Genomic DNA, 15,242 nt, shown 5'->3' with positions numbered 1-15,242 from the left:
ATTGACACATCAGTACATTTTTTGTATGGGGAAATTTGAAAAATACAAGATGAACATTTCATCATACTATTAATAAGAACATAAGTGAAAATTATTTCTCTTCAAGAATGATTCATTAAGAAAAACAATAGGTCAATTATGATAATACTAAATCCATGAAGAAAAATCTTGGGCAGTTTTCCATCTTTATCTTTAAAGCTAATGCCCCTCCCTCCCAAAAAAACCCACAAACCATTTAAAATGTGGACCAAAAAAAAGAATCTCAGTTTTCTGAAGCTGCTTTATAAAAAATGAATTTAATTTCAATTTTGAAATTGTATATCATGGAATCACTGAATTCCAGTGTTTTATGCAACCTGAAAGAGCAGCTAATGCACACTACATTTAAATCAAATAACCTTAATTCAACAAAAATTTATTAAGCACCTGGAATGAAAAGTGTAACAAATTCAGCAGAGAATATCTTGGTAAATCTTCAGGAAAGGTATGTCTCAATTGGATGAGAGTAGGGAGTGGAGTTGAGAGAGTAGGGAGGGTTGCAGCTCAGCCCAGGTGCAGCACAGTGCAGGGATACTCAGGATGAAGCAACCTCCTCATACAAGAAGAATCTAATGGGAGGTTCTTAGCCAATACAGCAGTGTTGTCTCCTCTGTTCTAGTTCAGAAGCCAGTAGATCATCAGACTAGCTGCAAGACTTCCAACACAACTAAAGAAGGCAAATACCCATGAACCCCAACATAACAAGCATGAATTGGCTGCACCCAACTAACAGGAGAAGGAAGCTGGCAGCCCCAACCCCTGGGATGCATAAAACCCCTGTTGCTTGTAGAGAAATCTTTGGATAATCTCCCCTTTACTCTCAGAGTGGATCTGAACCTTTACAAATAAGGAAAAAGAAAATCTGAAGAAAATCACTCCTTAAAAGTAATTTTGGAAAATTGGAAAAATGAAACAATTCTTTGAAAAACAAAATTTTTGAAATGGGAAAAAATCCAATGAACAAAACAATTCATTTAAAAGTTCAATTGGACAAATGCAAAAGGAGATTTAAAAAAGCTACTTGAAAAAATAATTCACTAAAAATTAGAATTAAACAAGTGGAGTGAATGACTCAATGAGCAACAAGTATCTCTCAAACAAAACCAAAAAGAAGAAAACATAGAAGAAAATGTAAAATACCTCATCAGAAAAAAAGCACTTACCTGAAAAATAAATAGAGGAAAGACAATTTAATAATTATTGGCTAACCTGAAAACTATGATGAAAAAAAGAGCTCAGACAACATCTTGCAAAAATCATTGGGGAAAACTACCCTGATATCCTACAATCAGAGAGTAAAACAGGTATTGAACAAATTCACTAATCACTTCCTGAAAGAGACCCCAAAATGAAAACTCCAAATAATACCATAGCTAAACTTCACAGTTATCAGATCAAGGAGAAAATACTTCAAGCAACCAGAAAGAAACAATTCAAATATTGAAGAGCTATAATCAGGCTTTCTTAGGAACCAGCAGCTTCCACTTTAAAGGATCAAAGGGCATAGAATATAATATTTCACAGGACAAAAGAACTTGGACTGTAACTAATAAGCAGCTATCCATCAAAATTAAACATTATCTTTCAGGAAAAAAAGGACATTGAATGAAATAGGAGATTTTCATTTATTTTTGATGAAAAGACCCAAGCTGAACAGAAAATATGATCTTCAAATATGGAATTCAAGAGAAACATGAAAAGGTTAAAACAAAAAGAAAAAAATGGTTAAACTTAAATTTTTAAGTTTAAATGTATTTAAGTTTTAAATAAAATTCCTATATGGGAAAATGATATGTTTAGCTCTTGAGAACTATTTCTCTGTTTTGGGGATACTTAGAGGTACTGGTATACTTCGACTTTACTCTGATGATATAAAAAAGAAAGCAGGAGTGGAAAAAGGATTGTACTGGAAGAAGAGGAAGGGGAAAGAGAATCTGAAATGGGGTAAATTACATTACATGAAGAGGAAAAAAAAAACTATTAAATTTGAGGGAAAGAAAGGAGGGGGATGTCCATTGTTTGAATCCTAATATCATCAGATTTGGTTCAAAAATAGACTATCACAAATATTTAGTTTGATAGAGAAAGTTATCTCACTTTATGGGCAAGTAGGCTAGGAAAGAGGAAAGAAAACGGGGAGACTAATAGAAGGGAGAACATAAGTAGAAGGGGAAAGAAATAAGAAAGAGGGAGGGGCAGATTGATGGAGGTGGTAGTCAGAAGCAAAACACTGATGAGGAAGGAAAGAGGGAACAGAAAGGGAAAATATAATTTGGGGGAAACAAGAGTAATTTTAACTGTGTATGTGAATGGAATAAACTCTCCCATAAAACAGAAGCAGATAGCAGACTGGATTAAAAACCAAAATCCTAAAATAGGTTGTTTATAAGAAACACATGTAAGGCAGAGAGATAAGGTAAAAGACTGGAGCAGAATCTTTTATCCTTCATCTGAAGTAAAAAAAAAAAAAAAATCAGGGATAGGGATTCTAATCTCAGGTGAAGCAAAAGCAAAAATAGCTCTAACTAAAGGAGATAAGGAAGGAAATTACATTATGCTACCATAATAGTATAATCTATAGAGTACCATAGATAATGAAATAATATCAATACAAAACATATATATACTAAGTGGTATAGCATCCCAGTTCTTAGAGGAGAAGTTAAGAGAGCTACAAGAAGAAATAGATATCAAAACTATAGTAGTGGGGAATCTCTACCTTGCTCTATAAGAACTAGATAAATCAAAACAGAAAATAAACAAGGAAATTTAGGAAGTAAATAGAAGTTTAGAAATGTTAGGTATGATGGACCTTTGGAGAAAACTGAATATGGACACAAAAGCAATATATTTTTTTCTCAGTGGTACATGAAATCTACACAAAAATTGATCATGTATTAGGACATAAAATCAAATGCAGAAAGGCAGAAATAGTAAAATGCATCTTTTTCAGATAATGATACAATAAAAATTATCTATAACAAAGGGATAGGGAAAAATAAACCAAAAATGAATTGGAAACTAAATAACCTAATCCTAAAGAATGAGTGGGTGAAACAACATATCATGAAAACAATCACTAATTTCATCCAAGAGAATGGCAATCATAAAACAACATACCAAAATGTATAGGATGCAGGCAAAGTTAATTAGTAGGGGAAATTTTGTATTTCTTCATGCTTATTTGAAAAAAAGAATAAAGAAGATTCATGAATTGGGCATGCAACTAAAAAAAATCTAGAAAAAGGACAAATTAACACCCCCCAATTAAATACCAAATTTGAAATTCTGAAAACAATAGGGGAGAATAACAAAGTAGAAAATAAGAAAATTATTGAACTAATAAACAAAAGAAAAAGTTGCTTTTATGAAAAAAACAATAAAATATGTAAACCTTTAGTTAATTTGATTAGAAAAAAGGAAAGAAGAAACTCAAATTGCTAATATAAAAAATGAAATAGCTGAACTGAGAAATGAAGAGAATTGCAGAGCAATAATTAGGAGCTATTTTGCTTAACTCTGTGCCAATAAATCTGATAATTTAAGTGAAATGGATGAAAAATTACAAAAATATAGATGGCCCAGATTAACAAAGGAGGATATAAGTTATTTAAATAGTCTCATTTTAGAAAAAGGAAATTGAACTATCTATTAATCAACACCCTAAGAAAAATCTTTAGGGTCAGATGGATTTGCAAATGAATTCTCCTAAACATTTAGAGAACAATTAATTCCAATACTATGCAAACTATTTTTAAAAAAATATGGAAAGAAGGAGTACTAACAAATTCCTTTTATGACTCAAAGATGTTGCTGATAACTAAACAAGATAGTGCCATAACAGAGAAAGACAATTATAGATCAACTTTCATAATGAATATTAATGTAAAAATCTTAAATCAAATATTAATAAAGAGATTACAGCAAGTTATCTTATCACCCACATAATATACCATCATCAAGTAAGATTTATACCAGGAATGCAGGACTTATTCAATATTAGTAAAAGTATTAGAAAAATGGACTGTATCAATAATCAAATTAACAAATCATATAATTATTTCAATAGATGCAAAAAGGCATTTAATAAAATCAAAATTATCTTCCACAACATCTGACCTGGCTAACATGTCTATCAAGAGTCTATCAAAGTACTTGTTTCCTCACATCCCTTCTAACATTTGTTTTTAATCCTTTTTATAAACTCTGATAATTAAATGGGTATAAGGTAGAACTTTGGTGTTCTTTTAATTTGTATTTATTTGGTCACTGGTAATTTAAAGATATATATATATATATATATATGTATAATATAACTTTATATATATATATATATGGCTTGTATATTTAAATATACATTAAATATAGCTTCTTATAATTTATATTACTTACTCTGAAAACTGCCTATTCATATTTTTTGACAATTTATCAAGTGGGAAATGGGTCTTATTCTTATAAATTTGAGTCAATTCAATGTATATCTCAGAAATAAGACATTTCAGAATAACTTGTTGCATGGATTCTGCCCAATTATATTGCTTCTTCTCTAATTTTAGCTGACTTGTTTTTATTTGTGTGCATTTTTAAATTTTTCAAAATTTTCTTTGTGCAATTTTTAAAAAATGTTAATATTTTATATAACTAAAATGGTCTGCTTTACCTTGTTTTGCTCCTCATTGCCTCTTCAGTTTTTTTTTATTATAGCTTTTTATTTACAAGATATATGAATGAGTAACTTTTTAGCATTGGTAACATGTAAAATAGATTAAAGTATAATTTAAATACAATATATGTATACATGTCCATGCAATTATTTTGCTGTACAAAAAGTATTGGACTTTGAAATAGTGTACAATTAACCTGTGAAGGAAATAAAAAATGCAGGCAGACAAAAATAGAAGGATTGGGAATTCTATGTAGTGGTTCATAGTCATCTCCCAGAGTTCTTTCGCTGGATGTAGGCTCGTTCAATTTATTACTACTCTATTGGAAATGATTTGGCTCATCACATTGTTGAAGAGGGCCACATCCATCAGACTTGAGCATCATATATGAAGTATATGGTGATCTCCTGGTCCTGCTCATTTCAGTCAGCATCAATTCATGCAAGTCTCTCCAGGCCTTTTGGAAATCATCCCTTTGGTCATTTTTTACAGAACAATAATATTCAACAATATTCATATACCACAGTTTATTCAGCCATTCTCCAATTGATGGGCATCCACTTTGTTTCCAGTTTCTAGCCACTACAAAGAGGGCTGCCACAAACATTCTTACACATACAGGTCCCTTTTCCTTCTTTAAAATTTTTTTGGGATATAAGCCCAGTACTAACACTGCTGGATCAAAGGGTATACACAGTTTGATAACTTTTTGAGCATACTTCCAAATTGCTCTCCAGAATAGCTGAATGTATTCACAGTTCCACCAACAATACATCAGTGTCCCAGTTTTCCCACATCCCCTCCAACATTCTGCTTTATCTTTCCCTATCATTCTAGCCAATCTGACAGGTGTGTAGTGGTATCTCAGAGTTGTCTTAATTTGCATTTCTCTGATTAATAATAACTTGGAGCACCTTTTCATATAGCTAGAAATAGTTTCATTTTCTTTGTCTGAGAATTGTCTGTTCATATCCTTTGACCATTTATCAATTGGAGAATGGCTTGATTTCTTATAGATTGGGGTCAATTCTCTATATATTTTGGAAATGTGTCTCTTCAGTTTTGATGGATTATTCCTTTACTCATAGATTTGTCAGGTAGTTTCTTCCTTACTTCATTAACTTATGATGTCACCATTTTAATATGTCCTGAAATCATTTGGGTCTTGTCTTAGCAAATATTTTGTAATACTGATCTATGCCAATTTGGCCTGCTTTTTAGTTTTTCTCAAATTATCTGTCAAATCTGAATTGCTGCCCTGATATCTAGGATCTTTGAGTTTATCAAAAACTTTATGAACTATAGTGCTCATTTGCCTTTGTATATTATCTATCTCATCTGTTCTACTGGTCACCCTCTCTATTTTTAAATAACCAAATTATTTTTGATGATTAATTCTTTTGGAGTATGGTTTGAGGTTTGGTACAGCTAGGTTCAGTTTCTCCACTTCCATTTCTTGTCATTTTCCTTATGTGCTTTCTGAATTCTGATGCAAATAAATGCTTTGTACAAATAGATGAATGTAGAGGATATAATTATAAATATTAACAGCATTTCACATATAAGTATAAGAAGGATTCCTTTCATTTCTTTCCTAAAAGATATGAAATTTATCCTGATAACCTGTATGAAAAACATTTCCAATTTTGATCATTTAAAAATATTTTCCTCCTGAAAGATCCATTAAACTGTTGAAAGCAGAACTTGTAAGAAATGTCTATAGTTAATTCATTAAAAACAATCATTTCTGCAACTTGTAAATAATATAATTTGGTCTTTATATGTTTTACAGATGAAATGAATGATCATCAAGGCACGCTTTCATACATCTTGATTAATCCTTCTCCTGATACAAGACTGGAGGTTAATGATGTTGTGTAAGTTGATGGCATAACTGTATGAAAATTAGAGTTTCAAACTATAATTTTTGTGAAAAGTTATTTCTTTCTTTTCCAAAGGCTCTTATAGCTTCTTATTCTCTTTGAACTTACAAATTTTTAGAAAATATATGCCTACTTACTTTCAATTTAATAAGGATTACTATGTATCTTGTATGGATCCAGAATTATGTAGGTAGTAGAGAAATCTAAAGGAAGTCAAAAAGGTGTAATCTTTATTCTAGAAGATACAATCTATTTGAGGTTCAGTTTCATGTAGAAGAAACTCTAAATTTGAATTCAGGACTGTATTAAGCACTGTTACAGTGGGAGTCTTGTGTAGGAGGTGTTATTTGAGCTAAAAAGAAAAAGGAAAAATATAGATTCTAAGATTTAGATATGAGAATAGAATGCTTTCCAGTCATGTGCTATTACCTCTATTGATATGCAGAGTCAGAGAATTGTCAGATGTGAGGAACAAGAACAGTTTTGTAGAATCAAACAATGTACAAAGGGAAGTAATATATAAACAGACGTTAAAGGTTGAATAAAGATGGGTTGTACATTGTTGGAGATTTGAAATAGAGAAATTTATATTTGATTTAAGAGTTCAAATGAAGATATTGAATTTTATTAATGGAGAAATAATACAGTTTAATGAGTGGTCACTAAGACCAAAAGTCCATCAATATAATGAAAGATGAATGGTTAGTGAGGAAATTAAAGCAGTTGCTTTAAGTTACTCTTGTGAGGTGTTTAAAACTGAGGAAGAGAAAAAAATATTAAATTAGCTTGAGGAGATATTTTGATTTTGAGCATAAATACAAATGTGAATAACTATAGATAGTGATGAAGTAGCCATTTCATATGAATTAAAGATGAAATAGAAAGATAGTGATGGCACAGGCACCCAATTGAGAGAGAAATGGAAACAAGACTCCAGTGGAGAGGTGAACTTTGACAAAGAAAAGGATTTCTCAGTCTTTTAACCGGGAGCAAAAACAAAAGATGATTGGGATTGTATAACATTTTTCAAATGGTGTGGAGAAAAAAAAACATAAACATAAAATGATTACAATTATTATCAAGAGTTAGCTATTATAAGGGGCAGCTAGGTAGTACAGTGGACATAGCACCAGCCCTGGGGTCCGGAGGACCTAAGGTCAAATCTGACCTCAGACATTTAATATTTCTTAGCTGTGTGACCCTGGGCAAGCCACTTATCCCCAATTTCCTTAGCCAAAAAAGTAAAAAAAAATGGTTATTAAAAAAAAGAATTAGCTATTACAGCTATTAATTATGGAAGCTTTGAGCTTAAGCAAAATTATCCTTAATATTTCATTGTGTTTTTATTCAAAGTTTATCAATGGAGGAGATGCTATGAGAGTATTATGGTTATAAAGACAATAAAATATAAGATTTGTTATAGAAAGGTGAGAAATCACACAGACTGTGTATATATGATACACTAAAATACTGAAAGCCTTCTGGTATGGATAAATATATCTCCAACCCTGCCCTTTCTGGAGCTCTCAACAAGTCTCAGTTCCCATTTAAATACTACCCAGTACTCACTTATTCCATAATAAACTTCAGCATCTCTTTCCTTCTCTACCTTTTATTCATTTGAGAGTTTCCCTATTTGTAAAAATGTCTTTCAGTTACCTAGATCAAAATCTTCATGATGTTTTGCTCTGCTTTTCTTTGTTGTCTCATCTTTTTCTGGGAAGAATTGCCTTGATTTCATTAGTAATGGGAAATTCTGATGAGTAAACTACTATTTATAGAATAATAATCCATTTCACATCACAACTTTCCCCATTGTGATTTTCATATATTGGGGGTCAGAATAAAAATTTAAATGGGAATTTGGGGGGAGTTTTATGAAAGTTACAGACAACATGTGAAGGCAAACAGATGATCCAAAAATTTTACAAATACAGAATACATAAAATATAAGTATAATATAATATCTTCCCAAATCTTAAAATAAGTTTAATATGAATATCCCATGAAATAAAAAGAAAAAATATTCTGACTTTTTCTCTGGAGTAAAGGAGGGAAAAAAATCTTTTGTGGATTTCATGGATCTTAGAGGAATACTCCTAACCCCTGCAATGTGAAAAAGATAACTATCTATTTACTGAGTAATCTATCTTTGACTTTTATCAGTTTTGTTGAAAATTTAATAAGTAATTGTTTTATTAAATCTGAAATCCATTTTCACAGCATATAGCATTATTGAATGTGCACTATTTTTCCTTATTGATTGACAAAATTGTTAAAACCATGAATCATTGTATATTATTTATACAATTCTATAATGTGATCTAAATTAATATATGCTCTTTAAATTTAATAAAACTCTATAGTGCTATGGTTGCTAGAATAATTTCTTCTGATTCTTTGTATTAAGAAATATACTACAAATTAATTTTTTAAAGTTCACTGTATTTATACTATGTTTTAAATTAGTTCTGTCTTCATTTTTTAATCTACTAAAATTAAAATGAAACAATAGAATGCCAATTTATGTAGGATTAAGAGCATAAAGAAAGTTTTATATCTGTAAATATAATTTCCCTAAAACACCCATTTCTAGTAACTCCATGCTCCCTTTTCCTATATGGTGATTACAAAAGATTTTTTCTTTATTTTTCAACTTATAACTCCACATGAACCCTCTACTCAAGTCTTTTACCCCTCCTCCATTTACTTTAAACATTTCTTTCACATTCTTATCACTGAAATTTTCCTCAAACTACTCATTGTAATTGCCTGGCACACAGTAAGAGCTTAATGAATACTTGTTGACTAGCTGACTTATGATTGAAGATGGGCTTGGGGTTCAAATAGCCTCAAATGCTTATTGTATGACCATGGGGAAGTTATTTTGCTTCTCTCTGCCTCAGTTTCTTCATTGTCAATGTCAAAATGGGGATAATAAAAGTACCTACCTGATAGGGCTATTTTGAAGAACAAATGTGATATTGTAACATAACCACCACCACCATCACCACCAACAATAACAATAAGGAAAGAAACAAAACAAAATGGTTAGCATAGTGCTTATTATATAGTACTTGATGTGTAAATCCTTACTCCCTCCCTTTTCCTATTTAAAGTGTAAAGTAGAAAGAACACTAAAGATAATCTTGGCATGAGATCATAGACTCTATCAGAGCTAAGATAATGTTGTTTGAGTTTAGTTTTTCAGTTTAGTTTCATTCTTCATTACCCCATTTGGATTTTTCTTGGCAAAGATAGAGGAATTCTTTGTCTTTTCTTTGTCCAGCTCATTTTACAGATGAGAAACTGAAGCAAACAGAATTAAGTGACTTGCCCAGGGTCACACAACTAGTAATTGTCCAATTTGAACTGGATGGATTTTAACTCATGAAAATGGGTCTTCCTGACTTCAGGCCTAGCATTTCAGCCACTGTACCACCTAGCAGACTGAGGTTCTTACTCTAACCCTAATGCTGAGGTCTTTCTAAAACCCTGTATTTTCTAGTATTCAGACATTATCCCCTCATCTCAATTTTAAACTCATCTTCTTAGATATGAAGTGATTTTTATTATGTTTGTTTAAATAATGTCTTATGCTATATTAAAAAAATAAATGCAGAATTTGGTTTGTGGGTCCTATGACCCCAACCAAAATTTGGCTTATTCTGCTCCTTCCTACTCCATCTTTTTTCCTGGAGCAGAGAAAATGTCTATTGCCATTTAAAATAACAATAATAATCAAATAGTTTGCATTTCATTTCAAGCTATATATTGGTTATTAATAGAATCAACTAAGTAATTATTTATTCCAGTCACTTCACTTATTTTAAAAAAATAAATGGGGATTGTTTGTACCTTTTCATTCACCTTTTATCCTATACCAATCATTGACAAGATATGTGTATATCATTCTTTTAGTTCTTTTATCTCTGCATTCTTTCATGGGACTCTTTCCAGCTTTCCTACTATTTATTATTTTTTAAAAATATCATTATAATAGTCTGTTATATGAACATACTACAAATTCCTTTTCCCACTCATTCTACATTTAAAATTGTTTCCAACTTTATATGCTATTTCTCTGAGAAAGATTTTAAAAATTTAATAACTAGCTATTAAAATATTTGATCATTCTTTTTTCAGTTATATTTGCAGAAATGGAATATTACAAAGTATATAATTGTATTTGTGAGTTTTATTACATATTTTCAGGTTGACCTACAGAAAATATTCTGAAAGTTTGCAATTCCATCAGAAATGAACAAGTGCACATATTTGTGTTATACTCTGGTTGTCACCTAGCATTATTTCCTCCATGTAGTATTCATAAAAACAAGTCTTCTGATCATTACTTATAGTTTACAGTGAAAAGTGAATATTTATTTAATGATAATTTTAATATGTGAGAATAATTTTTGGTGAACGAAAAATTGCCTACTTGTCTCTTGGTGGAATATGTTTTGTGAGAGAAAGAATAGCCTAATGAAGAGTTCACCGATTTTCATGTCAGAAAAAAACGTTTCCAATTCTACTTGAAACACTTAATGGATAAAGTTACTGGCCATCTCTGAAAATAAATTTCCTCATTGATATATGATTTGGATAAAAACAGCTGTGCAACACATTATTGTGAGAATCAAATGCTAACAGTATACAAAGCACATTGTGATACATAAATATACAATGCATAAACCTGAGCTATTATTATTTTATACTACAGTTTAGTTCCTTTGAATTTCTTGACAGTGATCATACCTTGAATGTGATCAGGTCAACTAATAATTAGAATGATTGCTGCAATTTTGTGGATCAGTTCATGGAATTGTCAAATTTTGAGTTTTGAGATCACCTATTCTGTCACTTTTTTGATAGATTAAGAAACTGAAACTTTAAGAAGAAAAAAAAAAAGATTTCTCAGGGTCACAAAGGTAATTATTGGCTAGATAAGCTCTAGAGCCCAGGCAGCTTTGATAGAAATTATACATATATGAATTTCCAAAATTTTGTAGTCAACTTTCTCTTGAATGATTTCTCATTCTTCATAGGTAGAATTTTGTCAGTTGTGGAGAGCTGATGATATTATCCTTGTGATTCCCTGAGCCATTTATACAATAAATCTTTCATTATATTTACTTTTGCTGCAGTTCCTTAGATGTAGATGGTTTGGACATTGCAGAAATTAAATTAATATCATGTTTGAAATGAAAATCTAGAGAGGTTATGTAAAACAATTTTAATGTAATTGCATTTCATTATCCTAAGTATAGTAACATGTGTTCTTTTTTTAGGTATTTAATTCGACCAGATCCTTTGGCATACCTTCCGAATACTGCACCCAGCCGAAAAAGTAGCATCTGTAATACCACTGGAGCTGACACCCGAGAAGAAACACAGCTTTGATACAATTTAATAATAATAATTAAAAAACTATTTTTTTCTACAGAGTATCTTGATTCCATCAATACTACTTCTACAGGAAAACAATGCTGCTGGCATGAAATAAATAGAATATAATTTGTTCTATTCTATTAACAAAACACCTTGAATCTTAGATTATTTTGAAAGCTATGTTCCAGTTACCAATACTACTTTTTCCAATGGATGTTTGAAAGTCATTAATGGAGTGATGCTTGAGAGCAAAATTCAGATACAAGAACAAATATGAAATTTATCAAGGCTTCAATATTGATCATGACAAATGGAAGCAATTTTTTTAAATCAACATTTAATAGAAGCAAAAAGAAATTCAAAATACATACCATACTCTACATAGAAAATTATTTCTGCTTTAAAAAGGCATTAAATATACCAATATATATTCTTTAAACTGCTATTTCACAAAAAAGAAAATTCCCCAGCAATGTCTTTTGCTTGCAAACCCAGAAGCAAACTATGTTGTGTGTAGTTGTTATCAGAATCATAGCTTCAGTTAGACTTATTCTCATAGCATTTTTGTCTGTCTTTTCCTATGATAATATATTCATTTTGGAATTGCACTAAAACTCTCTGCAGCATGCCTTATTGCTCATATAAAGAAGCCAAGGGAACAAAGAAAAGGAAAGGAAACATGAAGTATGTGACTTTTTCTTTTTATAATTGTGTTAAGACACATTTACCTATGCCAAGAAAATAAGATTGAACAGAAAAATGCAATGCTGGATAGCCATATATGGAACCTTAGCGTGGAAAATGTTAGTGTAGCTTTCTGACAGTTTACTAAAGTTATCTTCATTTCACTTTTGTGTTTCAGAATTCTTCATCTATTTACATAATTCATTAGAAAAAATAGATTGAAATTTAAAGAGCAAATACAGAATTATTTCACTGTGCATTTTTAAAAAAATGAAATTTGGAGTATGTTTCAAATTATTGAAAAAACTCCTTTATGTCTTTGGTATTGAAATAATCCTAATGATAATTATTATAATAATAAAAACTTGTGTGGAGAAATTTGGTTCACTCAATTTAAACAACAGATAAATCGATGGATAAAACATTTATTAAATACTATGTCAAACACTGTACTAAATGTGGATGATAGAAGTACTAGCAAAGACAGTCCCAACAATCATAATGTTTGCATTCTAATGGGGGAAGGGACCATGCATAAAGGGGAAGGAGTTAGAAATGGAGCTGGGGAAATGAGGAGGACACACAAATGTACTGGTGAAAATTTTTTTAAAAAATCTTGAGAGTAAAGAATGGAATAGGAGTCAACATAGACTGGGTGCTTGATAAAACTGTGGTTTTGACCAGATCCTCACAAATTAGAAGAAAGGACAGCAAGAAAGAGATATATCCATCGTAAAAAGACAACTGCGAGGAAAGTATGGAGAATAAGTGGAATGAGGGAAGTATTAATTATATTTGTTCTCAGAATCCCTTGCTAATGTCATTTTAGCCCAATAAAAGGCTGCCTGAGTCTGGGAAAAGTTATAGATGTTATCTCATGAGATTATTTTAAAATATTTGGTTTTATTCTTTTACCTTCCAAGGTAATGCGTGAAACCCTATATACAGATAAGGGATGCTTATATGGTTGATCCCTTTATGACATACAAATATAATGTGTGTCTAGTGAAATACACAGAAGAAAATAAGGCAGAGATGCCAAATAAGTAGAAGCTGAGCCAAGATACTAATTGAATAAATTCACACAGATCACACATCTGTAGACTAGGAAGATAAATATTGTCACACAGAAAAGTGTCATAACTTGGGGAAAGATACTACCTAGTCTTTGGGAGCAAAGAGAACTTGGCTTTCTCTTTAAAAAAAATACCTGAAAGTATTGGATGTAAAACTAAAGTTTTACATTTATGGAGTGAGTGTGTGAAAGCTAGTCACTAACTTTCATCAGGGAAGAGAATCAAAGACTTGGCTAGCAGCATCTTCTAGCAGTTAAATCATTTCCAAACTGGAAAGGTTGCTTAAAGTTATCTACTGCTTTATTTGCACAAAAAATTCTCCATAGCAATGGGCAGTGTGGAATAGTAGAAAGAGCATGAACTGTAGATTTGAAGGAATTGAGTTGAAATATCTTTTTGATAGTAACTACTTTTGTATCTTGTTTAAGTACTTCATTCAATCTGGGCTTTACTTTCTCAACTTGTAAAATAAGTGGAGTACCTGGACTATGATGACTCATCTAATCCTAGATCTGCCATCCTATAATGCCTTTTATTGGACCAACCTTTGCCTGAAGGTTTCTAATGAAGAATCCCAGGACAATAACTCTAATTATTAGAGAATTTCTTCTTGTTTCAAATTAAATATATATATTTTTGCAACTAGTACCCAATATTCCTTGGTGCATGCTCCAGGTACAAGTAAAAACACATAATATACACATGCACATTCACACATATATGAATACATATTATTATATATGTATATGCACATTTACATAGACACACATGCATACTTATATACATATATGTATATATTCACAAATACACATATGCATATATTATTTACAAATGTGTACATATTATATGTGTGTGTATATATATATATATATAAATATATATAAATATATATATATATATATATATATATATAAAATGCACACTCACATCCCTTTTGCCATAAACAGCTTATGTACAAATATTTGGGAAGAATCATCATATTCTTTCAAAGTAGAAATTTGTCCAGACTAAACATTCTCAGCTTCTTCAACCAATATCTCAAAAAAATGAAAACAAAAAAAAACTTCTCTGCAGCACACATATGAAGAGGAAAGGGAAGTGAAATAACTTAAATAGTATATTATGTGTTGAATAAGCATAAAATGCAAAATACCATCACCAAAATAAAATTTGTGATATAATTTTAAATGTTTTATTGTATATTTTGCTCTCTGAATTAAATAAATTATATATGGGCCACAGTCTTGCTGCTAGGCAGAAACTTTTATAAACTCATTACTTTTTTTTTGTATTTTGAAAACAAAATCTACTTTTCTCAGTATTTGTATCATGCGTGCTACATTGTTATGTTTTCTCCTTTTGATCATTTTTATTTTAAAATCCTCATCTGCCTTATATACTCTCAGATAATGAATGACATGCACAGTATTGATTTTTTTAAAATCCAGATACATGCTGCATTCTCATTATTTTTGGGTAAAAGGGTGATCTAGAGGTAATACATT

At 30.8% G+C, this 15,242-nt stretch overlaps 1 protein-coding gene across 2 annotated transcripts in view; it reads left to right on the top strand.

Moving 5' to 3' along the window:
* The window catches only part of KCNT2 (potassium sodium-activated channel subfamily T member 2), a 542,167-nt gene extending 530,138 nt beyond the window's left edge, over window positions 1-12,029 (top strand). For both annotated transcript variants that reach the window (XM_031937081.1, XM_031937080.1), the window contains 2 exons: window positions 6,496-6,580; window positions 11,878-12,029. In XM_031937081.1, the coding sequence (XP_031792941.1) occupies window positions 6,496-6,580; window positions 11,878-11,989 (197 nt within the window). In that variant the 3' untranslated portion in view covers window positions 11,990-12,029. The remainder of the gene's footprint in view (window positions 1-6,495; window positions 6,581-11,877) is intronic.
* Window positions 12,030-15,242: the final 3,213 nt, after the last annotated feature.

This window comes from Sarcophilus harrisii, chromosome 4 (assembly GCF_902635505.1).
Source record: "Sarcophilus harrisii chromosome 4, mSarHar1.11, whole genome shotgun sequence".
NCBI classification, from domain to species: domain Eukaryota; kingdom Metazoa; phylum Chordata; class Mammalia; order Dasyuromorphia; family Dasyuridae; genus Sarcophilus; species Sarcophilus harrisii.
The sequence above is the reverse complement of the archived record's forward strand: the minus strand, read 5'-3'. Positions and strand labels throughout refer to the sequence as shown.